At 51.4% G+C, this 19,328-nt stretch overlaps 1 protein-coding gene across 1 annotated transcript; it reads right to left on the reverse strand.

Moving 5' to 3' along the window:
* Positions 1-16,722: 16,722 nt before the first annotated feature.
* LOC119335327 (cytochrome P450 93A3-like) lies at positions 16,723-18,453 on the reverse strand. Its single transcript, XM_037607461.1, has 2 exons — positions 17,500-18,453; positions 16,723-17,416 (listed from the first exon to the last, which is right to left on the reverse strand). Exons 1-2 carry the CDS (start codon positions 18,451-18,453, stop codon positions 16,787-16,789), a joined length of 1,584 nt encoding a protein of 527 aa, XP_037463358.1. The 3' UTR covers positions 16,723-16,786.
* Between the last annotated feature and the right edge of the window lie 875 nt (positions 18,454-19,328).

The raw sequence follows: 19,328 nt of genomic DNA on the forward strand, positions 1-19,328 counted from the left end.
AGCGGATTCGCGGCTAAGTCACCCACTGAGGGGAAAATTTTATTGGACAAATAAAAACTGACAAAAATTATGGAGGAATTATGACACTATTATTTTGAAATCCATGAACTACAAAAGTACTTTATTACAACTCATCCGAGTGAAAACTTTAAGTGTAAAATGGACGGAGTAGATCCGCGTTCCAAGCTCGGGGCTCTTCGATGTTGTGTTCGACATTGTAAAGATGGTATGCCCCGTTGTGGAGAACCTTGGTGATGATGAAGGGTCCTTCCCAAGAAGGAGCAAGCTTGTGTTGTTTCTGCTGATCCACTCGGAGAACTAGATCTCCTTCCTGGAAGGCTCGACCTCTCACATTTTTGGCGTGAAAGCAACGCAAGTCTTGTTGGTAGATGGTCGATCGGATCAGAGCCATCTCCCTTTCCTCCTCTAAAAGGTCGACTACGTCCTGGCACGCTTGCTCAGCTTCTGCTTCATTGTAGAGTTCAACTCGAGGAGCGTTGTGAAGAAGGTCGCTCGGCAAGACCGCTTCAGCTCCGTAGACCAAGAAGAATGGAGTTCTTCCGGTCGACCGATTGGGTGTGGTCCGCAATCCCCAAAGTACCGAAGGAAGTTCGTCGACCCATGCTCCAGCCGCATGCTTGAGATCACGCATCAGTCGGGGTTTCAAACCCTTGAGAATCAGGCCATTGGCTCGCTCTGCTTGTCCATTCAACTGCGGATGGGCGACTGAAGCGTAGTCGACTCGTGTGCCTTGAGAGTTGCAGAAATCCCTGAATTCTTCCGAGTCAAAGTTCGACCCATTATCCGTAATGATGATGTGCGGGACTCCATATCTGAATGTCAGTTCCCTGATGAAGCTAACAGCGGTACCAGCGTCAAGGTTCTTGATTGGCTTAGCCTCAATCCATTTGGTGAACTTGTCGACCGCTACTAGTACATGCGTGAAGCCACTTCGACCTGTTCTCAAGGGACCGACCATATCCAGCCCCCATACTGCGAAAGGCCACACGAGTGGAATGGTCTTCAGAGACGACGCAGGCTTGTGTGACATATTTGAGTAGAACTGACATCCTTCACACTTGTCCACTATTTCCTTCGCCATCTCATTCGCCCTCGGCCAGTAAAATCTGGCTCGGTATGCTTTGGCCACGATGGTCCGAGAGGACGCATGGTGACCACAGGTCCCCGAGTGGATATCATTGAGAATGATTCGACCTTCTTCTGGCGTTATGCATTTTTGACCAACTCCAGTCACGCTCTCTCTATACAACTGTCCTTTGATAACGGTAAAGGCTTTGGATCGATGGACGATCTGCCGAGCCTCTTCCTCATCCTCTGGGAGCTCTTTTCTCAGGATATACGCGATATAGGGAATTGTCCAGTCGGGTGTGACCACTAAGACCTCCATGACCAAGTCGACCACTGCTGGGACTTCAACCTCAGTCGGATCTGTGGCACTCTTGGGCTGCGGAGCTTCTTCGCTGAAAGGATCTTCTTTGACTGACGGAGTGTGTATATGCTCCAAGAACACACCACTCGGAATGGCTTCTCTCTTGGAACCTATATTTGCTAGATCATCTGCTGCCTGATTTTTCAGTTGGGGGATGTGATGGAGTTCCAATCCCTCAAACTTCTTTTCTAGCTTCCTCACTGCATTGCAATATCCAGTCATGGCTGGGCTTCTCACGTCCCACTCCTTCATCACTTGGTTGACCACTAAATCTGAATCGCCATAGACCATCAGGCGACGGACGCCGAGTGAGATGGCCATGCGCAATCCGTATAAGAGGGCCTCATACTCTGCCTCATTGTTGGAGGAATCAAAGTGAATCTGGAGCACATATCTGAGCTTATCTCCTCTGGGGGAAACCAAGACAACCCCAGCACCGGAACCATTCAGCATCTTAGAGCCATCAAAAAACATGGTCCAATGCTCCGAGTGAACTTCAGTCGGCTGTTGCTGTTCAATCCACTCGGCGAGGAAATCTGCTATTGCCTGGGACTTAATGGCTTTCTTTGCCTCAAACTTGGTATCAAGGGGAAGAAGTTCAATCACCCATTTCGCCACTCGACCAGTTGCATCTCTGTTGTGCAAAATCTCTGATAGTGGAGCGTCGCTGACGACTGTGATGGAATGATCAGAGAAATAATGAGCAACCTTCTTCGTGGTCATGTATATTCCATACACAAGCTTCTGATAATGAGGATATCTCTACTTGGATGGAGTCAAGACTTCAGACAAATAATACACTGGGCGCTGAACTTTGAAGGCTTTTCCTTCTTCTTCCCGCTCGACCGTAAGCACTGTACTGACGACTTGTCCTGTGGCTGCGATACAAAGCAACAGAGGCTCTTTGCTGATTGGAGCAGCAAGCACCGGCTGGGTGGAAAGCAGAGCTTTTAGCTCGGCAAACGCTGCATCAGCTTCTGGAGTCCACTCGAACTTGTCTGCCTTCTTCATCAGTCGGTAAAGAGGCAATGCCTTTTCACCGAGTCGTGAGATGAATCGACTTAATGCGGCCAAGCATCCAGTAAGCTTCTGTACATCGTGCACTCGCACAGGGCGTTTCATTCGGAGAATAGTGCCGATCTTCTCTGGATTAGCATCGATCCCTCGCTCGGAAACGAGAAAACCGAGTAACTTTCCACCAGGAACTCCGAATGTGCACTTTGATGGATTGAGCTTGATATCATACCTTCTGAGGTTGGCAAATGTTTCGGCGAGGTCAGCGAGCAGGTCGGAACCTTTTCGTGACTTGACGACGATATCATCCATATACACTTCCACATTCCGACTGATTTGAGTGAGCAGGCACTTCTGAATCATTCGCATAAATGTGGCTCCGGCATTCTTGAGGCCGAATGGCATGGTGATATAGCAGAAGCACCCGAATGGAGTGATGAAAGCTGTTTTTATCTCGTCGGGTCCATACAGACGGATCTGATGATACCCGGAATAGGCGTCTAGAAAAGACAATCTCTCGCACCCCGCGGTCGAGTCAACAATTTGATCTATGCGAGGGAGAGGAAAATGATCTTTCAGGCAGGCCCGATTGATGTGCTTGAAATCAATGCACATTCGGAGCGATTTGTCCTTCTTAGGAACCATGACGACATTAGCAAGCCACTCGGAGTGGTATATCTCTCGGATAAATCCTGCCGCCAACAGTCGAGCCACTTCTTCACCAATAGCCTTTCTCTTCTGGACGGCGGACCGTCGAAGATGCTCTTTAACTGGCTTTGCTGATGAGTCGACTCTAAGACGATGCTCAGCCAGTCCCCTGGGAACACCTGGCATGTCAGCTAGCTTCCATGCAAAAATGTCCCAGTTCTCACGGAGGAACTGGATGAGCGCTTCTTCCTATTTCGGGTCGAGTGTTGTGGAGATGTGGGTCGGGGCTGCTTCGGGGTCAGTCGGGTGAATGTGGACAGGCTTCGTCTCACCGGACGACTGAAATGCAGATTCTGTGGCAGGTTTCTTGGATCGCAGCAAATCACTCGGATCTGCGCTTTGCTTATACTCTTCGAACTCGACCGCTGTCACCTGGGAATCGGCAATCTTCGAGCCCTTCTGAAAGCACTCTTCTGCCTTTTTCCGATCATCGGTGACAGTGATCACTCCTTGGGGCCGGGCATCTTCAGTTTGAGGTACACGTAACATGGTCGAGCCATGAACCGTGCATAAGCTGGTCTCCCCAAAATGGCGTGGTACGCACTCTGAAAATCCACGACCTCGAACGTCAACTTTTCCTTGCGAAAATGTTTTGAATCACCAAACACCACGTCCAGAGCTATTTGTCCGAGTGACTCGGCTTTCTTCCCTGGTATAACTCCGTGGAAGCTCATGTTACTGGTGCTCAGTCGGGACATCGGAATGCCCATTCCTTTCAGTGTGTCTGCATACAACAAGTTCAGCCCACTACCACCGTCCATCAGCACTTTCGTCAGTCGAGTGCCTTCGACAACTGGATCGACCACCAGAGCTTGCCTCCCAGGGGTGGCAATATGAGTTGGGTGATAAAATTGGTCGAATGTGATGGGTGTTTGGGACCATCTCAGATAACTTGGTTTTGCCGGGGCAACCATGTTCACCTCACGATTAATGACCTTCAGTCGGCTCTTGCTTTCCACATCTGCGAAGATCATCAGAGTGGAGTTGACATGTGGGTATCCTCCCTCACTGTCCTCCTTGTCTTCGACTTTGTCTGACTCCTTCTCCTTGTCCTTAGACTGTTTTCCTTGAAACTGCTGGATCAGGAGTCGACACTGGCGAGTGGTATGCTTTGGGTAAATGATATTGCCCTCTTCATCTTTCTTCGTGTGGATGTGACACGGCATATCCATCACGCCGTTCCCTTCTTTATCCTTCACATTCTTAGGGTTCCAGGATCCTTTAGGTTTCCCTTTGAACTTTCCCTGAGTCACGGCCAGAGCCTCTCCAGGAGCTGCTGGTTCGGCCTTCCGCTTTTTTTTCCGACTGGTGTTTCCCTTCTCCGATTGACTCGGCTTGTACTTGCCGCTTCGGAGTCGGTCTTCTTCGCCGTTGGCGTACTTGGTAGCAATCTCCATCATCCGACTCAGGTTCATGTCTCCGGTTCGACCAAATTTCAAACTCAATTCTCTGTTCTTGACGCCATCTTTGAAGGCGCAGACTGCCTGATGATCAGACACATTCTCCACAGTATGGTGCAAAGTGATCCATCTCTGAATATACTCTCTGAGAGTCTCATTGGTCTTCTGCACACAGACTTGCAGCTCCGTCAATCCAGCTGGTCGCTTGCAAGTTCCTTCGAATGTTCTGACGAACACTCGGGACAGATCTTCCCAAGTGTAAATGCTGCTAGGAGGTAACTGATTCAACCACGCTCTGGCTGAACCTTCCAACATGAGGGGCAAATGCTTCATGGCCACCTCGTCATTCCCACCACCAATCTGAACAGCCACTCGGTAGTCTTCAAGCCAAGTTTCAGGCTTAGACTCACCAGTAAACTTGCTGACTCCTGTCGCCAACCTGAAATTGGGGGGGGATCACTGCGGCTCTGATAGCCCTGCTGAAACACTCTGGACCAGAAACATGCACTCGACTGCTCGTGGGCGCATCTCTATCGGGCCCACCCCGATGGGCTCTGTTCCGGTCGACCAAGCCTTGCACGATAATAGATCGCGCGTCAAAGCCTGGTTCCCTGGGGTCGACTGGAGCTCTTCGCCCCACACTGAGCTGACGCCTGTCATCTTGCTGCCGAGGAACGTAAGACCCACCCCTCGGAGGGGAAGCGGGCACTCGACGCCTATCATCTCGGTCGTGTCGGTCTCCATACTGGTCTCGCCGATTCTCGCGCCCTTCTCGCTGCGGAGGCGATCTGGGACTGAGCCGACTGAAACGTATTCGCAGCGACGGATCGACTGTGAATTCTATTGCGCGACTGCGACACGGCTGAATTCTGGTCCCCTGCCGCCCGGAGCAAATCCCTGATCTGCATCAAGCCTCTGCCAGCTTCCGACTGAGAGGGCTGGATGGACTCTGCTATACGGGTTGCAGCTGCTAAATTCTGGATTGGGGTTCGATATACCTGAGTCAGCGGGAAGAGTTGACGTCGATTGGCGTCGGGAACTCGTTGCCACGCGCGCTCGTCGAGTGCTCGCTGAAGATTCTCCAAGCGAGCGCGCTCGGCCAAATTGGCCAAACGTGCCTCCTCCAAGGCGCAAGCCTCGGGAGTTTCTCCCGCAATGGGAGTATGCAGGGCATCCATGTTCCTATGGCGAAGTTCCTCTCTTTGCAGAGAGTTGAGTGGCTCGGGCTGGTACTCTTCGTGGTCTCGTGCGGGGTCGTCTCCGCCGCCTGCCCCGCCCTCATGGGCAAAGCCAGGGGGACTGCGAGGTCCGTCGACCATCAGGATTTCCGCCGCCGGATCACTGCTATCGCACTCGGATGCAGTCTCTACGGAGCCAGTCGACAGATCGAATAGGCCGTAGAGAGATTCGTCGGGCTCAATTGCCGCGACTTGGGCGGTGGCCGTCTGGCGAGCCACCGTGTGCTTCACCCACCGCTGGAGCCTCGACCGACCAGAGCGCTTGCACTGGTGGGAGACCGGAAGGGCGATCGATAGGGGAGTCGACCGATACGGGGTCGACGGTTGCCGCAGCAAAACGCCGCGGACACATGCGCGAAAATGCGTCGCACCACGGACGGGGAGCGCATCAACGTCGAGTGGAGCCTCCTGGAGCCATGCGGAGTCGTCGGCGACGAAGGTGAGAGCGCCGAGACGGATCTCACGCCCCTCGATCCAAACCCCAGCAGTCATCATGATGAGTATACTCGGAAGAATCGCAACTTCTCCACAAAAATCGCTAAAACACCTGCCCCACGGTGGGCGCCAACTGTCGTGGTTCTAAGTCTGACAGTAGAGTGGGGGGTAGGTATGGAGAGGCAAGGTCCTAGCTATGGAGAGGTTGTAAACACAAGCGATGTACGAGTTCAGGCCCTTCTCGGAGGAAGTAAAAGCCCTACGTCTCGGAGCCCGGAGGCGGTCGAGTGGATTATGTGTATATGAGTTACGAGAGTGCGAACCCTTCTGCCTGTGGAGGGGGGTGGCTTATATAGAGTGCACCAGGACCCCTGCGAGCCCACGTAATGAAGGGTTTAAGGTACATTAAGTCCGGGGCGTTACAGGTAACGCTCCACATAAAGTGTCTTAACTATCATAAAGTCTACTTAATTACAGACCGTTGCAGTACAGAGTGCCTCTTGACCTTCTGGTGGTCGAATGAGTCTTCATGGTCGAGTCCTTCAAGTCAGTCGAGTGGGTTCCTCGTAGGTCGACTGGAAGGTGATCTCTTATAAAGGTGTCCTTGGGTAGGGTACTTAGATCAGGTCTATGACCCTACCCTAGGTACATGAATCCATCAAGTTAACCGCCTCCTCGTTGTCTGACTCCTCGCTTTCCTCCTCGTCATCATTGTCCGAATATTCTCATTCGCCGCTCTCCTCCACACTGGCCTCTCCCTCCTAGACTTGCTCCAGGACTTGTTCACCATTGGGCATCGAATACATGTCAGTAAAAACCTACAAGACAAGGAGTCAAGTGAAAGTTAGTCGGGCTTAAGAGCAGTCGGAATGTGTATTCAAAACGGTCGGAATGAAGGCCATACCTTGTCAGGCTGATTGTCATCACTGAAGGGGACGACTCTCGTGGCTCCTCTGGGGTTGTCCTTGTTGCCTATAATGCTCTTCAACCACATGGCCACTGTCTTGGTCGGTACTTCTTCTGGATGAACCCGAGCAGTGTCGTCAGCCCCAGAGTACATCCACATGGGATGGTCACGGGCCTGAAGAGGCTGGATGCATCGACTGAGGAATACTTCCAGCAGATCCATGCCAGTGACACCCTGATTGATCAGTTGGACTACCCTCTCAACTAGCATGTTCGTCTCCACATTCTCAGTAGCAGTCACTTTCAATGAAGAAGGAGTCTAAACATGGTGAAAGGTGAAGTGGGGAAGTCCGGTCGACTGACCTGGAGTTGCGAGGTCCTGGCAGTAGAACCAGGTCGACTGCCAGCCCCTAATCGATTCAGGAAGGGTCATAGAAGGGAAAGAGCTCCTCTGCCTCTTCTGGATACCCAAACCCCCACACATCTGAATGACATGCGTTTTCTCGTCACTCGTGTTTGCTTTCTTCACCGACTGGGAATGGATGGTGAAAATATGCTTGAAAAGACCCCAGTGCGGTCGACACCCCAGAAAGTTCTCGCACATATACACGAATGCAGCGATGTACGTGATAGTATTGGGAGAAAAATGGTGGAGTTGGGCACCGAAGAAGTTCAAGAAGCCCCAGAAGAAGGCGTGCGGAGGAAGCGAGAAGCCCTAGTCGACGTGGGTGGCGAGTAGTACACACTCACCCGGTCGAGGTTGTGGCTCCGCCTCCCCTTCAGGCAGCCTCGCTGCACCGTTGGCGATCAGCCCGGACTCCTCCAGCTTGTCCAGATCTTCCTGCCGGAGCAAAGACCGGATCCAATCGCCTTGGATCCAACCTGGCGGCAGTCCCGAGCGCGACAACGACCCGTGATTCTGCTTCTTGCCCTTCGCCGCCCCTGTCGGCTTCTTCGCCGTTCCAGCACCGCCGTCTTGTCCTTCACCATGGTCGGAGAAGCAGAGGAAGAAGAGGGAAAACAGACGCGCACAGTACAGGCGCCTCGGCTCCGTCGCCTTATAAAGGACCGCTCCCGAGTGGCTGACACGTGGGCCCAGGCAATCCTGTCAAATCCCACAATAGTCGCGCACGACGTACGTGGCGAAAAAGGTGGCGCAGAGATTGAGGCGCTCCTGTTTATCCACCCCGCTTACTTCGGCATGCTCCGCCCCACGTGCTTCCTCGAAATTTTGAATCCCGTGAAATCCTAGATACTCTACAATCAATCGCGCCAAAAATTCTGCGCCCCAAAACAACACTCAGCAAATGATGTTACAAGTTCACTCGGCGACTTTCTGAATTGATCAATGAGACTGAATCGAAGCTAAAGTTCCAATGTGAGCCTTCCATCCTATGCAAAACACTTGCGAGACGTAAAGCTCGGAGCAAGTTCAACTTCAACCTACTTTCCACTCGGACCTTAATCCATTCGGGGGCTACTGATGAGGATACAGATCCAAGATAGGGTCATAGACCTGACCTACATGCCCTACCCAAGGTCACTACCCTAGAAGCAAAGAAGTCCAAGAGACAACAAAGAACCCCTAGTCAAAGGTGTCGAGTGCAATCCACTCGACCAAGCATATCACTCGGATACCCCTCTTACCTGATGTCACTCGACCATACAAGGAACCACTCAACCTACCAAAGACCAGGAGTCACTCAGCACTGCAACGGTCAGGCGTTTACCCAATAGTCTTTAAGGTCATTAATAGCACTTATGGCTGGCATTACCAGTAATGCCCTATCTTTATGTACATTGAGCCCCTTGTAATGGAGGATGGCTGGGGTCCTGGCGCACTCTATAAGCCACCTCCCTCCTCTGGCACAAGGGTTCGCACCCCCTGTAACATCACACGCATATAATCCAATCGACCGCCTCCGGGCACCGAGACATAGGGCTTTTACTTCCACCGTGAAGGGCCTGAACTCGTAAACCCTGTGTGTACAACTTCACCATAGCTGAGATCTTGCCTCTCCATACCTACCCCCCTTTCTACTGTCAGTCTTAGGACCACGACAGCCGGATTTGCCAAGTCCGGCTGTAGATGCTCTCAAAACTACCGCCTTTTCTGAGTAGCACAGGGCAAACGAATGCAAAAAAAGAGTTCCAATTCTAAAACAAAAATGTTGTGCCAAAAACCATATGCAGTCTTACACCAGCAAATAGATGCAAAACAAATGAGAATTAAAACTTAGAGCATCTCTAACTGATCCCCCATAATTCGGAGGAACAAAGGGTTGAGTGTTCTTTAGAGGAGTATATTTACTCATCTAAAAAAGTGCGGTCTCTAACCGATCCTCTAAACGTAAGTCCCTAACATTTTAAACGAAAAATAATTTATCTTTGAGCCATCAGGTTAAACTTTACCACACAATTATTTTATTTAATGACATCTTTGTCACATACTTCATCAGTTCTTCGCTAAAAGAACCGATCCAAAGAAAACTACATAAAAATTTACCTAGGGCCAGGGCCACAGGCACATGCCTTTCCCCTCCCTTTTTCCTTTTTCAACTTCCAAACATGTCAAAAAAAATTCAGATTCAAAAGAAAAATCATGATTTCCCAAATGTATTTTAAAAAAGTCATGAATTTGAACAAAGATTACTTACTTCAAGAAATCGCATGAATTTGAGGATGTTCATAAATTAAAAAATTCATTTAAATTTAAAAATATGTTCACAAATTGTATAAAAATGATTTGCGGATTTTAGAAAATATTTTAATTTTTAAAAGAATGCATCGTTAGAACTAGCGACATGACCATGTGTTCATGTTGGCTGTGTCTTCTTGGGTTGGTGGTGCTTCGGCTACAACACCAATTTTGGTATTGCGGCGAATGATGGAAGTTACTGAACCCTCCGCCAAACAATGGTTGTTTACTCTTATAGAATCCCTGTCGTAGCAGAAATTCACATTGCTCGCGGTAACTATGTGGGCTATTTGGTCGGCACGACGGAAGGCAATACATGAAGGTATATTTCAGAGCCCACACTCCACACATGCGTTCATAAACAGGTACATATCAGATTTGGAAATCATTGGCAGTAGCAACACGCGTGCTGTCCACGGACTGTTATCGCATGTGGCGCCTAATGCTAGACCCAAGGCTCCTCCAATGGGCTATGCAAAAATTCATGTTGACGTTGGGGTCAGATTCGAGCGTGGAGGCTCCGCAGCTGCTATTTGTAGGGATGACCAAGGGTTCTATCTTGGAAGCTCTGCATCTTTGGTGTCTCTGATCCTACTGTTTTCGAGGCGATTGCATGTCGGGAGGCCTTAGCATTGGCAGAGGATCTCAATTTGCAACAGTTCATCGTTGCCTCGGATTGCAAACAAGTTGTCTCAGACATTTCTAAGGGGGCCAGAGGCCGGTATGGTGCTATCATTAGCGAAATAAATCTCAATGCTACTACTTAATTGTAAGTTTGCTTTCGAGGGTCATGCCGCAAACTATGAGGCACATAGACTAGCTAAATTTGCTCTCTTCTCAGGGTCTGGGGCACCATGTGTGGTTTGGGAATCCCCATGACCGTTTTTTATCCCACTTCATGTGGATTTTGGTGATGAATAAATTGTTTTTCACCCCTCAAAAAAATCCTAGGTGTGTGATCAACTCGCATCTACTTTTCATGCCATCGAACCGACGTGGATACAACTTTATTGCTCCGAGAGAAACTCCAACACAGCGACCCAAAATGTCGGCTTGCGTCCGTTTGGATCAACATGGACAAATGTGAAGGCCCAACGCGCCGACCTAAACCCAAAACGCGTCCGCGTCGACGTATTTGTGGCCAAAATGCGTCAACGCGGACGCGAAGCGGATGCCTCGCGCGCCTTCTCGGTGTCCGTCGTGGCCCCACCTGACAGCCGTCCAACTACCGCGCCCAGCTTAATTTATGACGACCGGCAACTTCGGGTCCACGCGTCAGCGACGGCGGTAGGCCCTTTTTAATCCGAGCATTGGGGGGCGACCTCATCCGCTTCCAGAAGCCCCCCGTCCCCATCTCGCCACCCCATTGCTCCCCGGTGGCGTCAACCCTAGCCACCTCTAGCCAAGCAAAGATGGGGTTCTTCTCCGGCTCCGGCTCCGGCAAAGCCAAGGGCAAGGCCCCGGCCACCCCTCTCCCCTGGTCCCCCCCGCCGCCTCCGTCGGCACCTTCTCGCTGGCCGAGGCAGCGCGCCAGTGCACCAGGTGGAGTGGCACTGGTAGCACCGCGTCCCTCTCCTTTACCTAGACGTGACCCAGCCGCATGACTGGCATTTGGATCCGGAGAGGATCCTGATGCTAGCGGCACCACGGTCAGCCAAGGAGCACGTGGAGGAGGTGCGGCGCCGGCTAGCGCTGCTGACGCTGGAGCAACTTAGCCACGCCGCGTATGCCTTCGACTCACCCAAGACTGGCATTTGGATCCGAAGAGGATCCCGGTGGCAGCGGTACCACGGTCATGTTGGGGAACGTAGCAGAAATTCAAAATTTTCTACGCATCACCAAGATCAATCTATGGAGATTCTAGCAACAAGAGAGGGAGAGGATGAGCATCTTCATACCCTTGAATATCGCTAAGCGGAAGCGTTACAAGAACGCGGTTGATGGAGTCGTACTCGCGGCGATTCAAATTGCGGAAGATCCGATCTAGCGCCGAACGGACGGCGCCTCCGCGTTCAACACATGTATAGCCCAGGGAAGTCTCCTCCTTCTTGATCCAGCAAGGGGAGAGGAGAAGTTGAGGGCGAAATCCGACAGCACGACGGCGTGGTGGTGGAGCTTGCAGTTCTCCGGCAGGGCTTCGCTAAGCACTACGGAGGAGGAGGAAGTGTTGGAGGAGGGAGGGGCTGCGCCAGGGGAAGGGTGTGGCTGCCCTCCCACCCCCTCACTATATATAGGGGGAAGGGGAGAGGGGGCCGTCCCCTCTAGATGGATCTAGAGGAGGGGGCGGCGGCCAGGGGAAACCCTAGATGGGTTTGGGCGCCCCCACCCCCTAGGAAACTTGCCCCCCAAGCCGGGAGGGGAGGCTGCCCTAGGGGTGGCGCCCCTACCTCTCCAGGTTAATGGGGTGGGAGGGGCGCTCAGCCCCTTAGTGGGCTGATGTGCCCCCTCCCCTTGGCCCATAAGGCCCCCCAACACTTGCCGGGGCCTCCGAAACCCCTTTCGGACATGCTGGTCATCACCTGATACCCCCGGAACAATTCCGGACTCCAATACCCTTCGTCCAATATATCGATCTTCACCTACGGACCATTCCGGAGTTCCTCATCACGTCTGGGATCTCATCCGGGACTCCGAACAACCTTCGGTAACCACATACTATTTCCCATAACAACTCTAGCGTTACCAAACCTTAAGTGTGTAGACCCTACGGGTTCGGGAACCATGCAGACATGACCGAGACATCTCTCCGGCCAATAACCAACAGCGGGATCTGGATACCCATGTTGGCTCCCACATGTTCCACGATGATCTCATCGGATGAACCACAATGTCGAGGATTCAAGCAATCCCGTGTACAATTCCCTTTGTCAATCGGTACGTTACTTGCCCGAGATTCTATCGTCGGTATCCCAATACCTCATTCAATCTCGTCACCGGCAAGTCACTTTACTCGTTCCGTAATGCATGATCCCGTGACTAACTACTTAGTCACATTGAGCTCATTATGATGATGCATTACCGAGTGGGCCCAGAGATACCTCTCCGTCATACGGAGTGACAATTCCCAGTCTCGATTCGTGCCAACCCAACAGACACTTTCGGAGATACCTGTAGTGCACCTTTATAGCCATCCAGTTACTTTGTGACGTTTGGTACACCCAAAGCATTCCTACAATATCCGGGAGTTACACAATCTCATGGTCTAAGGAAATGATACTTGACATTAGAAAAGCTCTTAGCAAACGAACTACACGATCTTGTGCTATGCTTAGGATTGGGTCTTGTCCATCACATCATTCTCCTAATGATGTGATCCCGTTATCAATGACATCCAATGTCCATGGTCAGGAAACCATAACCATCTATTGATCAACGAGCTAGTCAACTAGAGGCTCACTAGGGACATGTTGTGGTCCATGTATTCACACATGTATTACGGTTTCCAGTTAATACAATTATAACATGAACAATAGACAATTATCATGAACAAGGAAATATAATAATAACCATTTTATTATTGCCTCTAGGGCATATTTCCAACAGGTCAGCCAGGGCGCATGTGGAGGAGGTGCGGCGCCGGCTAGCGCTCCGGACGCCGGAGTAACATAGCGACGCCGCGTACGCCTTCGACTCACCCAACTGGATTTGTTGGTTGGCCTTCGAGCACGAGGAGGTGAGGCAATGCGGCGTCCGCTAAGTCGCTGGCAGCTCGTTGCCACCCCGCTCGTCGTTCATGTTGTCAAAATGGGTCGGGCCAGCGTTGGGCGCATGCGCCGACCCAAACATGGAAGCGGATGTTGGTGCCCGCCAGACCGATCCAAACAGACAAAATGCAAAAAATTCTCCGTCAGTTTGGGTCTCCAGCCATAGCAACTTTGGCACATGAAAAGGATTGAGGATTCCCTTATTGAGTTGCCTGTGTTTCCTTCGTCTTTCCGAAAATTCTTGTAATTCTGATGTTTGATTAATACAGAGGCACGATTCATTCATAAAAGAAAAATCATGTGTTTTGGCGGCACTTTGATAATCCCCAAGTGCAAGGAATCATTGTAGCAATTTTCAAAGGTGGAAGTGATAAGTATGGAATGTCGAACCCACAAGGAGCTAAAGGTAAGATCAGTATTCTCTCAAGTCCCATCTGCCACTGATACGACTTTACATACATTGAATGTTTGCTTCCAACTAGAAACGAGAAATAAAACTACGTTGTGGGTATGAAGAGGATAACTTTGCATGATATCGGAGAGCTAAAATATAAAAGTAGGTGTTGTTATCATAAAGTTAGAATATATTACTAAATATTATAAATAGCGAGTGTGAAATAATGATGGGTCGGTGCGCGGAATTTTCCTAGGCAATTGTTAACAAGACCGGTAATCACTATTGCAATTTCATATGAGGGAGAGGCATAAGCTAACATACTTTCTCTTCTTGGATCATATGCACTTATGACTGGAACTCTAGCAAGCATCCGCAACTACAAAAGATCATTAAGGTAAAACCCAACCATGGCATTAACATATCAAGTCCCCTTTATCCCATACGCAACAACCCCCTTACTCGGGGTTATGCTTCTGTCACTCAAGCAACCCACTATAAGAGAATCATGAACGTATTGCAACACCCTACAGCGGGAGTCCCTCATGCTTGCATGACACAGAGGGCACAATAGGACAGCACCAAAATAAAACATACAACTCATACCAATCTAGATCATCAATCAACCCAAAGACAAAGGATATCTACCCAAAACATCGTAGGATGGCAACACATCATTGGATCATAATATGTGGTATAAAGCATCATGTTCAAGTAGGGATTACAGCGGGGTGCGGGAGAGTGGACCGCGTAAAAGAGATGAGGATGGTGATGATGATGGTGATGTTGATGAAGACGGTCACCGCGGTGATGATTCCCCTCCCGATGGCACTCCGGCGCCACCGAGAGAGAGGAGGAGAGGTTATCCCCCTTGTGCTTCCTCCTCCATGGCCTCCCCCTGGATGGGGAGAGGTTCTTCCTCTGGTCCTTGGCCTTCATGGCAATGATGGCCCCTCCGAGATCTTCCCCCATGGCCTTCGGTGATGATGGCCCCCTCCGGCACGGTCCCAGGGAGAGCCTAGATTGATTTCTCATGGCTACAGAGGCTTGCGGTGGCGGAACTTTCGATCTCCCCTCTGTTCTGGGGTTTTTAGGATTTATAGGAGGGGTTGGCGTCGGTTTCACGTCAAGGGGGCCCACGGGGAGTCCACGAGGCAGGGGGCGCGCCCTAGTGGGGGCGGCGCCCTCCACCCTCTGGTGCCCTCGGGACACCCCTCCGGTAGATTATTGTTCCAGTATTTTTTATATTTTCCAAAAAATATTTTCCGTTGATTTTCAGCGCATTTTGAGAACTTTTATTTCTGCACAAAAACAACAACAAGGTAGTTCTGCTGAAAACAGCGTCAGTCCGGGTTAGTTCTAATCAATTCATACCAAAATCATGTAAAAATATTATAAACATGGCATGAATACTTCATAAATTATAGATACATTGGAGACGTATCACATTTTCAAGGGGATCAACACAATTACAATTTTTCTTTGTGCATGAGAGTAAGTTCAGTGATACAAAACCTCACCTCACGCTGCCAATACTGAAGTAGTATATATAAACTAATTACTCTTTCGATCCATATTAATTGTCGCTGCTTTAGAGCAACTCCAACCGATCACTTAAACGGGGTAAATTTTGTTTACCGATCAAGGGGATAAATTTTGTTTTCCTCCTTTAACCGACACCTAACCGATCCCTTATAATGTTTACCGATCCCTTATAATGTTTACTGGAAGACAACCTATCCTCCTCAGCCCCTCCAAGGAATAAAAATATTCGCTTGCAGCCAGCTGGAGTAAAAAAAATCCTACACTCGAATATGCTTTGGCACCTCCCTTTCCGTCTGCGCCACCCCGACCCATCCCCGTAGTGCCACCGCTGCACCCCATGGCGGCGAGCGCGGCTTCGAGCTCCGACAGCTCCCAGTGTCGTCCGTTGTCGTCGACCAGACAAGGTGGCACACACATTTGCCTGAAGCTCCTTGCCCCTGCGCGCCGCCGAATCATGGGCCGTGATCCGTTCCTTCTCCTCCTGGTGGACGCGCGCAAAGTTGGCGAGGGGCAGCCCAACGACGTCTGTGACGAGGAGCTCGGCACCGGCGTTGGAGCTGGCGACCTTGGGGACGTTGTTGTCCGGATCAAGGACGATGCAGTCGGCGAAGGGGAAGAAGAGCGATGGGCATGCTGCCTCCACTGTCGTCACCTAGCCTCCCGCCTCCTCTTTGTACTCCTCGGGCCGTGCTCGCGTGCCGCCGCAAGTCTAGGCTGGGGTGCTGTGGCACGGAGCTGATGGAGATGGGGGCGTTCTGCACTAGCCTGCTACTGCAATGCAAGTCGCCGACGCATTACATGTTCTTCGATTCGACAATGCGGTCGATGGCGTGGTGACCATTGTCACCCCTCGCAGCGGAAGCACATAACAAGCGTTCGACAAAAATACATGAGCCAAATGTAAGTTTACTTGGTTAAGGTTAAGGATTGGTTAGAAAAGACACTTTTTAGAGCACGACACGTAATCCTCCAAGGGATGCTTAGCCGTTTACTCCTCTACTTTCTCTCTGTATCAAAATGTAAGACCTTTTTCATTGTATAATAAATTTTAAGAAACCGGTTGAAAATGCTATAAAGTTGTACTAAAACAGCCACAATTAATATGGATCAAAGAAGCAGCTGTTTATTTTCAAACAAATTAGTGAAGTGACACTAAACCTTAAATCCACAAACAAACTGACACCGTACAGCATTCAGGAAAAAACGCATACTGTATATTTTTTTCCCAGCTCTGACTTTTTGAGCGCCAGGCGACGCGCGAATTCTCTCCCGGTAAACCTGACGCGGCAGCTCCTCAGGGCAGCGGCAGCGGGTGGAGCCGCGGCGCGACGGCGCAGACGAGCGGGTGCTTCCGCGGCAGCGTCAGCCCGGGCCCCTCCTCCATGTCCACCTTGTCCGCGCCGCCCGCGGGCCGCCACTCGAAGCACTGCACCATGGCGGCCAGCGCCGCCTGCACCACCAGCATGGCCAGCGACGCGCCGGGGCAGATCCGCCGTCCGGACCCGAACGGCAGCATGTGGAAGTGCTGCCCGCGCACGTCTGTCCCGGCGTTCGTGCCCCCCTCCAGGAACCTCTCTGGCCGGAACTCCAGTGGCTCCGGCCAGCACGACGGGTCGCGCCCGATGGCCCACACGTTCACGAACACCGTCGCGCCGGCCGGCACGTCGTACCCGCTCACCTTGCACTGCTCCGGGGACTGCCGCACCACCAGCGGGCCCGTCGGGTGAAGCCGCAGTGTCTCCTTGGCCACGGCCTGCAGGTACGGCAGGTTTGGGATGTCCGACTCGTCGGCGAGCCGGTCCTTTCCGACCACCGCGTCCATCTCCTCCTGCGCCTTCCGGAGAACGTCCGGGTTGTTGATCAGCTCCGACAGAGCCCACTCCACCGTGATCGCCGTCGTGTCCGTCCCCGCCGCGAAGATGTCCTGCGCCAATTACTGCTTTTTCAGCACTAGGTCGATTCGGCCGCATCGTGGATGAACAGATCGAGCGAATGATCGAGTAATACCAGCATGAAAGCCTTGATGTTGTCCCTGGAGAGCGGCATCTCGGCGGCGGCGTCTTCGTGCATGTCGAACAGTATGTCAAGAATGTCCTTCGCCTCCCCCTCGCCGCCGTCCTCGGAGTCGGCGGACTCGCGTTGCTGCCGCCGCTTGGCGTCCCTTGCCGTGAGTATCTTCTCCATCATGGCATCGAACTTACGGTGCACGGCGTCGATGCGCTTGCCGAGGCCCTGCACGTCCCAGTTCTTGAAGACGCCGATGTAGTCCTGCAGGTTGAACGTGCCCGTGACCACGGCCGTCTCCGCGACCACGCTCCGCATCTCCTCGGTGTCGTTGTCGTCGCCGGTCCACCGCCGGCTCATTACCATCCGCGACACGATGTCGCCGGTCAGGCCCATGAGCGCGGCGTCCACGTCCACGGGCTTGCCCTTGGCAGCGCTCTGCCCCATGGAAACCACGAGGCGCACGACCTCCTCGCGGCGGACATGGCTGAGGCGGTCCAGTGTGCGGCCCGCGAGGAGCTCGTGCACGCAGGCCTTCTTCATGAAGCGCCAGAAGGGCCCGTACGCCGAGAAGGAGAAGTCCTGGCCGCCGTAGGTGAGGCGGTGCACCGCCGTCGGCTTGGGGCGGTCCAGGAACGCGGCCTCGTGGGTCTTGAGCACCTCACGGGCGGCGTCCGGGGAGCAGGCGGCGATGCAAGGCACGGAGCCGAGACGGAGGTAGAGGAGCGGGCCGTGGCGGGAGGCCAGGCGGTGCAGCGCCTGGTGCGGCAGCGGCATGAGAAGGTGGAGGTGGCCGAGGAGGGGCAGGCCGAATGGGCTAGGCGGGAGGCGCAGCCCGCCGCTCCTGTGCCTGGTAACGGCGTACAGGACGGCGGTGAGGCCGGCGACGAGCAGAAGGAGCGGTACGCTGGTGCCGGCGGGAGTGAACAGGTCTCGTGCTGCCAGCGCCATCTCCATGCTGACGATGGAGCGGAGTTGACTAGTCTACCCTGCTTAGATTTGCTGGTTCTAGCTTTGTCCAGGTGATTGGCGATTGGCAAGGTTATTTATACATGTTCTTGGCTGTACTTTTCTTAACAGAAGTTTGTTTTTGTCCAGAACTACTTATAGATACTCTAACCAACAAATTGGTTGTACTGTATGTCTCCATCCTATATGAAAAAGCAATGTACTACTGAAGACTAAAAAACTCATATGGTTTGTGCATAGGGGGTTTATCCCACTGAGGACAATGCAAAAGTCTAAGTGGGAATGCAGTAAATAATGTTGTTTTTTTATCAGAAGAAAATAGTCCAGACTCTGGATGCAACCAGTGCAAGATGTTAGAACGGTATAATCGATTTGGATGATGGTTCAACAATAGGCTACGTGTGTAGACATATATTCGGAGCCGGTTGTGGCTTGTTTATTTAACCATTTTATACTTACACTTGATACTCAAACTTTAATAAACATATGATTGTGTGCATCGTCATATTGCAGAGGTCGAGTTGATCTTTTTTTTAAGTAACAAAAATGTGCACATGAACATTTTTCTAGGTTGTTAATTTGATTAAATTATGTGATATATGTCGTCGAAATCATAGCACTAAATTCATCTTTAAATAAAGTTTCTGAACATAAAACTTTAGCCACGTATATTATATAGTTGATTAGTCTAATTGTTGATCTAGAGGACGCGTACTTAGTATGCACACGGTTAGTGGACAAGGGAATCCTTTTTTCTAGATGGAATGGACAAAGGAATCTTAACCTTTTCATGTCAGGCCGGTTTAGAAATGTGCAATTTGTCGAATGCATGCTCAACAGACTGCAGAAAGTTTTTCCGTGAA

Source organism: Triticum dicoccoides, chromosome 7B, assembly GCF_002162155.2.
Source record: "Triticum dicoccoides isolate Atlit2015 ecotype Zavitan chromosome 7B, WEW_v2.0, whole genome shotgun sequence".
NCBI classification, from domain to species: domain Eukaryota; kingdom Viridiplantae; phylum Streptophyta; class Magnoliopsida; order Poales; family Poaceae; genus Triticum; species Triticum dicoccoides.

What these genes read in the sequence shown, in the direction of transcription:
- LOC119335327 (XM_037607461.1), bottom strand. Translation starts at nt 18,453, where the DNA reads ATGGAGATGGCGCTGGCAGCACGAGACCTGTTCACTCCCGCCGGCACC. An exon ending in ACATCAAGGCTTTCATGCTG is followed by an intron (nt 17,417 to 17,499) that starts GTATTACTCGAT and finishes TAATTGGCGCAG; the next exon opens with GACATCTTCGCGGCGGGGAC.